At 40.8% G+C, this 8,576-nt stretch overlaps 1 protein-coding gene across 1 annotated transcript in view; it reads right to left on the bottom strand.

Annotated features, from left to right (window-relative positions):
* Positions 1 to 6,061: 6,061 nt before the first annotated feature.
* The window catches only part of LOC144828325 (speriolin-like protein), a 68,877-nt gene continuing 66,362 nt past the window's right edge, over positions 6,062 to 8,576 (bottom strand). The window contains exon 4 of the mRNA XM_078686434.1: positions 6,062 to 6,588. Within this exon, the coding sequence (XP_078542560.1) occupies positions 6,256 to 6,588 (333 nt within the window). The 3' untranslated portion in view covers positions 6,062 to 6,255. The remainder of the gene's footprint in view (positions 6,589 to 8,576) is intronic.

The raw sequence follows: 8,576 nt of genomic DNA, 5'->3' as shown, positions 1-8,576 counted from the left end.
AGGGGTAAAAATGACTATTACCACTCCAGAGAGTGCAACAGTAGGGAAAGCGTTGGATAGCGTAGGGGTAAAAATTACTATTGCCACTCCAGTGAGTGCAACAGTAGGGAAAGTAGATACTTCATATATTATTTAAAAATATATATATATTAATATCTATAAAAAACTTAATTAAATGTAAATACCAATTTAAAATAATATAATAATTAATTACAAATACTATTTAAATTAATCATTACAATTAGTTATCTATTAATACTAATTAATTACAAATTAACAATTAATTATTTAGTAATCAAAAAGTTACTTAACCCCTTCGATGCTTATGACGGAACGGTTCAGTCATCAGCGTCGGTTGAGCTGTGCTGATGACGGAACCGGTCCGTCATGACCACACCCGTTTTTTAGAACCTTCAGCACAGCGCGAAAATTCGCACCACGCTGAAGGTGTTAACAATTACAATTTAATAAATACCAACAAAAAAATTAACATATGTAATTAGGTATAATTAAATTACTTCCCACCCTATTCCCCTATAAACCCACAACCCACTACAGAAAATAAATTAGTAAAATTAACATAATTATCAATTAATTAATTTAATAAAATTAATTGTCAAATAAAATTTAATTAATTACCAAATAACAATTATTTAACAATTAATTATAAATACCAATACATAAATTAACATATTTAATTTATTATAAATAAATTACTTCCCACCCTATTCCCCTATAAACCCACAACCCGCTAAAGAAATTAAATTAGTTAAATTACCATAATTATCAATTAATCAATTAAATAAAAATTAATTGGCAATTAAAATGTAATTAATTACGAAATACAAATTAATTAACAATTAAATATAAACAAATACCAATAAATACATTTACATATTTAATTAATTATAATTAAATTACTTCCCACCCTATTCCCCTATAAACCCACAACCCGCTACAGAATTAAATCACGCAAAATTTAAATAACATTAAATTCATTAATTAAATTACATTATAACATAAATAAACACTTTTCACACATAAAAAAACACTATAAAAATTTCGATATTACATTTTAGATATTTTTATTAACCTATATTATGTACTTCGATATTTTGACTATCTATATTTTAAAATTCGATATTACATTACTTACCTTCAAAACGATATTTATGATGTCTATATTCTGTCCATTCGATATTTTGTCCAGCCTATATTTTGTACTCGATATTATGTCCATTCGATATTTTTTAGTCGATATTTTGTCTGTTTACCCCTCAGTACAGCACCAGCTCAGTGTCACTCAGTATCACCGGAGGACCAGCTCTGCACCCCCTGAGCACCAGTGCAGGAGCACCACCTCCGCATGACTCAGCACCACAGCATCAGTCAGCACCACCTTGGCATCACCCAGCTCCACCTCAGTATCACTCAGCATTGCCTCTGCACCAGTACACCACCACCTCAGTATCACTCAGCATTGCCTCTGCACCAGTACACCACCACCTCAGTATCACTCAGCATTGCCTCTGCACCAATACACCACCACCTCAGCAAGACCGGAGTATCATTTAGCATCACCTGAGCATCACCTCCGCACCAGCCACCACCACCACCATAGCATCACTCAGTCCCACCTTAGCCTGCCCTCAGAACCTGGCATCTGTTGATTCTCCCCTAGCGTCCTTCCGCTGCTAGTGTTGTAGTACAAGTACTATTTCTCAGCCTTCACCCTCCCGTTGTTTATGGCCCCCATAATAACAAAAAAAACTATAACAAATAACCATTGGAACAGGCAGAAAAAAGTTGCCAGCATTGCAAGGACAAAAGAAAACTGAAGACTTTTATTGTAAATACTTTAAATGTTGTCGTTCAGTTGTACATAATGCATTCTTGATCATACACAAGGCAACAAAAATGCTTCTGACACTTTTTTATTGTAACTTTTCATCGTGCTGCACAGCAGTCATACTTCTCTACCGCAAGACATTGGCAAAGTCAATATCTGTGTCTGAAACACTTATCAGGGCCCAAAGGTGAGACCTATTGGCTATGCCAATGCTTGTTTATTATGTTTTCATTTGGAATATCCGCATCATTCTCGTTACTTCTTCTGACATCTTTGGACGTTTCACAAGCTTCCTAGTATCCAGTCTCCTTACTGTTCTCTGGCCTTTCCTGTTATAAGTTGACTACCCACAACCCTAATGCTACTTCTTTCGTGTTTTCAAAACGTTCCTAGTTCGTATTATCTTTGAGGCATTCAGACAGTTTTCTCATTGGTTCTCATTCTTTACACTTTTTCAGCTCTCCTGTCGCCCCTTGTTCTCCTTGGCATCACAAGTTAGCAGTGAGCCATTCATCAACTTTTACAAGCATTCCATTCTTGTCAGACTGGATCTGTTACTGGTGCTTACCTATTATCTCTTTGGCCTTTACCTGTTGCTATTGGGAATATTCCAAGCTCTCTTATGTACAAATATTCAGTCTTAACTGTTATATTAGCCTTTCCACAGCCCAGCACAGTTCTCATCAATTTATTGCATTTTTTTTAGAAATAAAACTATAAAATAATAAATAAGGCATGTACATAAAAAGTTAAAATTATAAATCCACAAGAGATCTTAATTTGAAAACATCTCGTAGATCAGAGGAAAACAATTATAAATACAGCAAGGGCGGCCTGGGTTGAATAAAATTCAGATCTTAACAAGGGCAAAATATAGCTCGACCCGAGCTGTGCAAAGCACCTGCAGAACAAAGAGAAGTGTGACATGTCCTGGACAGGAAAAGAGTCACAACCCCAGCGGCACAGACTTTTGACCTGGGGCCAGCACTTTGGAACAGCAGATAAACAGTGCACCGAATGTATTTTGGACCTCGTTAAAAGGTAACATGGTTCTTGCTTAGCACTGAGGCCAGAGGGTGCCATGAATAAGGTAGATTTCAAATGAGCGCGAGCTCGAATGCATGGATTTCTCTTGATTCCACTTGAGCCTGTCTCGGGTCTTCTTTCATAGTACAGGCCAGGATATCGCAAGGTTTCGGCCGCCCAAACACTCTAAAAACACATGTAATGTAGTTGAACACAGGGATCCTACGTCCCCCAACAAGGTTCACCCAAACCCTCAAAATGGCTCTGGTTAGGCTCAGTGTCACAGTTGACCCAGACAGCAAGCCATCTGGGCAAGTGCGATAGGCAGTGACATCAGAAATATAGCCCAAACCTAGCTATATATATATATATATATATATATATATATATATATATATATATATATCAGACATCTTGCAAAATTATTCTCAGCAGATTGTAATGCAGAAGTATCCACATAGCCCCAAATATACCATATTAAACTGCTGAAACACATTTAGCTTGATAGAATTTTTTAAAATTTACTTTATTCAATTTTAAACAACTGAGCAGGCGTACAGTCTTCAACAACTCCATCCAGTGACATATCAATCATGCATTTTTATATACGACAAAAAGCTTGATTGAATTTTAACACAGCTTTCATTTTTTTGTGCCCCACTCGAGGCAAAATCAAAAATAGAAATAGTGCTCACTAATCATTGTTTTTTGGAGGTCAAGAGCACGGACCATGACCCTTCATCGTCAAATTGCACACCTAAATAAGGGAATGCCAAGACCCTGCTAATTTCACGTCCCTGAATAAAAGGTCTTGATTTTGTTGATTTCGGGCTTGCTACCGTTACGTGTGGTTTCCTCACAGTACTTAATTCTTATTGGATCTTTCAACCAGCTCCCTTATTGATTACCTATTATCAGCATTCTTACAAGTAATCACCGTCCTTCAATATGACTGGCTGAAGAGTTTCCTATCTGATCGCACCCAGAGAGTCACCATGGGTGCGTATCACTCAGCGGAAATAGAGGTTTCTAAGGGGGTGCCACAGGGCTCATGTTTGAGCCCCACTCTTTTTAATATCTACGTGGCACCCCTGGCAGGAGTACTGCGTAGGTACGGCTTCATCCCCGTATCATACGCAGATGATACCCAGCTCCTCTTTCCTTTTAAAACTCTTTCCGCTGAGGTTAGGAACTCTTTTTCTTCAGGTATGAAGGAAGTGGCAAAATGGATGTCTACCAACTATCTCCAATGTAATGTCAGCAAAACGGAGGTCATGTTGTTTGGAGAGACTAAAATACTATGGACTCCGGAATGGTGGCCATCAGAATTAGGAGCAGTCCCTGAACCTAAACAGGTCGTGAAGAATCTGGGAATTCGGTTTGATCACGACCTGTCATTAAAACAACATACAAGCTACATCTCAGGGATATGTTTCCATACCATCGGTCTGCTCCGCAAAGTCTTCCCACTTCTACCCGACTCTGTTAGGAAAACATTAGTTCAGGCACTGATCCTTAGTCGGATCGATTACTGCAATGGCTTGTTGCTCTCTGCAAACGAAGGAGTGTTGGCTAAGTTACAAGTCATTCAGAACACAGCAGCCCGCCTTGTTCTGAATGCCCCCTCGAGAACTGCCTCTAAGCCCCTCCTCGAACAACTTCATTGGCTCCCAGTTCGACAAAGAGCCAAATTCAAAATATGCTGCTTGATCCATAAGTGCTTGAATGGACAGGAGCCGATTTATCTTGAGCGGAAATTTGTCCCTTACGTTCCAGCACGATCCCTTAGATCAAGTAATGATCTCCTCCTCGTGGTTCCTCGAGTTAAAAAAGCCAGACACGGAGATAGAGCTCTGTCCATCATGGGTCCCAAGTTGTGGAATAAACTCCCTTTGTATTTAAGACGATGTAAAGAACATCTTATATTCCGGAAATCTTTAAAAACCATCTTGTTTAAAAATGAAATCTAAACGTCAGCTTCATACCATGCCCATTAACCTACCGGTTCTAAAAAAGCGCAGAGATACTCCTGCTGGAGTGGATTCAAGCGCTATATAAACCAATAAATAAATATTTTCAGCATGTTTTACCTGTTAAGCAGAATATGAGTTTAAATACTGTGGTAAACGTATAGCACCGAATACCAGTTCATATAGGCTTGAAAGGGATATTCTCCCACTTGCCATTTGGTGTTTGTAACCAGTAACAAGAACAAGTGAAGATAGGATCCGGTCACAAACAGCCACAGAGCTGTTTCACTGCCTTTGCAGATATGTCCAGTTTCTAGGAGATATAAATTGCTGTTGTGTGGGCCTCTCCTGTGAAAGATCTGTAAACCTCTTCAGAGCACTATAAATATGTATAGAGCGTCCTCTGTACAAAAGACCTAAAGGTAGATAGGTAGATTCACATGATGTGATCCCTAAGAAAGCGCAACCTTCAGAGCAAGCAAGCAAGCAAAAAGGCCTTGGCATTAAAGGGGGTTGAGTGTATTTTGCATTAACCGTAGTCGCTGGCTGTGGTCTCTCAACACAAAGTCCAAGAACCCCTCTAAAATCTGAGAGTCTTGTAGGCAGTAGAGTTCTACTATAATGGGGATCTCAGAGGTCTTGGTAAGGACATAGAGTGCTGCTGCCAATGGGAATTCTACTCTCCAACTGATAGTTCAAATTTGGAAAACTAAGATTCGGACATTACCCCGGAGGGATTTTTTATTTCATATACCCTGTAATGTTTAATGATTTGCATATAATTGACACTGAATACCAGTCCAAAAATAGTTTTTTCCCTAAGAATTGCAGGCAATTCACATTTTCGGAGAATGACTTAATCGCTTTCATTAATTTTTATAACTAATTATATTAAATGACTTATTAATCTGCTGCCTGGATCAATCAGATTTCTAATTAATGCCCCTTATCATTTGCACTTTCCCCAGCTATCCTACCAGTCATGCATTTAGGTCTTACACCGGTCAATTGTCCTTACCTGTTTTTATTAACCTTTTTCTCACATTGCCATATTGTAACCAATGACCGCTGTGCCCTGTAGTCATGGCTCTGCCTTAAACCCTTACCTGTTCTCTTTCCGTCTCTGGCACATCCCTTCCTGGTCCCCTGCACACTGTTCCAGTGATCCATCCAGGCGAGATTTATGCATGACCTCGTGATCTTTCTTCAGACCCCTGCTGAAGTGAAGGCCCTCACTGACATAGACACACACCAGTTGTGTTTTCAGGTATTTTAATGATTTTCTATCTGGTTGCCACAGGCAGGACCAGATTTGATCAGTAGTGATGGTTTTCTGGAATGAACTTTAATGGGGGGATTCATGGGTCTGGAAATGTTTTACCAGTCAAGAGTTTCTTTCTCTCTCTTGTTCTACCAGATGAAGAGGGGTTTCCCGTCTTCCTTTGCCAGCTGTACTAAGCAGTTGAGTAGAAGATGCACATCCTTCAGCACATCTGCGGGCATGGCCTCGGCTGCCATCTTGCGCAGTACCTCCGGGTCACTGAAGGAAGCCAGCTCTCCACTGCCTGGCAGGGGCCGGTCTTTCATGATGCCATACGTATTAACCAGATACTCTGAGAAGAGGGGGTGCACTCGTGGGTCATAGCCATACTTCTTAAGGCGGCACATCATGTCCTGGTATCGCCGGTTCATCTCACAGCGTTGAGCCTCGTCCACCTTGATGTTCAATGGACAAGTCGTTGCCTGTGGAAAAGAACACCATGGTCATTCTATAGGTGGAGATGCCACGCTACACTGGAGGCATTTAACCAATAGTTATAAGAGCTGTAAAAATAGGCAATGTAATATAATGACTCTCACTCATGACTGACCCTCTGGAGTATTACACAATCTTTAAGACGGGCGATAGACGTATAAACCAAGACAATGGTCATTAGCCTAAATGAGCTTTAGTCACTATTTTCGGTTCTCATTTTTTGCAACAAAATAAAATATTACATTGCAAAAGTAATACTTTCTTATCAGCTGTGATATTAAAATCATGTTACAGAACTACATCTTTGTTTCTCCAACCAATCACCGTCTATCAAGGAAAGTACATTTTGTCTACATTAAAAAAAAAAATTCACACACAGAAATTACTATAACCCTTATTCCCCACTCATTCTGGGAACTCCAAAAGGGCTGTTGAAACACTCATTTAGAGTTACCGATTGGTTAAGAATTGGTTAGTTATTGTAGCTTCCTCCGCTTACCCTTATCCACATGTATTAGCTCTATAAATGGAAAATGAATTACAAACTAAATACACATCCAAAAGTGAAGGAAACATAGTAAATAAGAACAATAGTTACTTACCTGTAATCTGTGGTTCTCCAGTATTGGTGTCTTTCATAGATTCACATGCCTGAATCATTCCCCGTCGTCGGAGTAGGAGTCCCACGGTACATAAAAAAGCAGTAATATGCCATTTGTACATAGCAAATAACAGTTATACTAAACCAGGAAGTAAAGTAGCCCCAGCTACCAAGGAAAAACTTCCACATTAGTGACTATCTAAGTCATTATGTTAGACCAAACTGCAGCCAATCAGGCCACAGCTCCCACCAGAATACTCTCCCCAGAGACCCAGGCTGCCAGATTTTTGTAGCACCGGAGTGTACCAAGTGTATATAGATATATCTGAACAACCTGGGTGAGACTCTGAGGGGAGGTGGGTGGGTGCATGTGAATCTATGAAAGACACCAATACTGGAGAACCACAGATTACAGGTAAGTAACTATTGTTCTTCTCCAGTATTAGGGGTGTCTTTCATAGATTCACATGCCTGAATCCGAGTAGTTAGCAGTAATACCATATGTCGCTCTTAGATGCCAAGGAACAGTTTTCATGCATGAAAATAAAGTAATGCAATAACATATGAAAGCGACAAAAGAGCAATAGGAGGTGGGAGAGATCATCAGAGGCTCACCTTATTGAAAAAGATTGCGCAGGACTGCTCTCCCCACCGAGGCATCGGTATCACTTGAAGAATCCAGACAGTAATGCCTCGTGAATGTGTGCCTGCTGGACCAGGTTGCAGCTCTGCAAATCTGTAGGAGAGGCACTCCAGCAAACAAAGCAGTCGAAGAGGAGACTGCTCTCGTAGAATGTGCTCTAGGTCAGGTCTGTAAGGGTTTACCTGCTTGCTGATGGCAGAGCCCTATCGTGGATGAGACCCACCTGGCGATAGTCTGTTTTGTCACTGCACAGCCTTGTCTCGGTCTGCCATGCGCTACAAATAGCTGATCCGTCTTTCTGATGGCAGCTGTCCTTGAAAGATAAAACTTAAGGCATCGGGGAGGAGCTACGCCGCGAACCAAGATGGCCACATAAGCTCCCGGCTCCGTCGACCTCCGCCGGCGGCTCGTATATCCTGTCGAATATCCTCTACCCATGCCCGATACCTGTGTGTATGAAGGTTGCCTGATGCCGCTGGTGCCATCCCAGACTTCCTACCTCACTCGGTGACGGAGTTATGTCGTGTCTCCTTCTCGGCCTGCTCCAGGGCTGCCGCCGGGTCCTCGATTCCTAGCCCACCCGGGTTGGGATTATCAACATCGGCTGCGGGACCAAGACCTCGACCGGTCTTCCGGGCTCGGACCAATTTTTGCATCTCTGCTTTGTGCTCCAGTTTCTGGAGGGTGCCGACGATGTGGCATCGTGACGAACGCTATTCTTCCTAAGCCGC

The sequence above is a fragment of the Lissotriton helveticus genome, chromosome 4_1 (assembly GCF_964261635.1).
Source record: "Lissotriton helveticus chromosome 4_1, aLisHel1.1, whole genome shotgun sequence".
In the NCBI taxonomy this organism is placed as follows: domain Eukaryota; kingdom Metazoa; phylum Chordata; class Amphibia; order Caudata; family Salamandridae; genus Lissotriton; species Lissotriton helveticus.
This window is presented reverse-complemented; position numbering and strand designations above follow the sequence as displayed.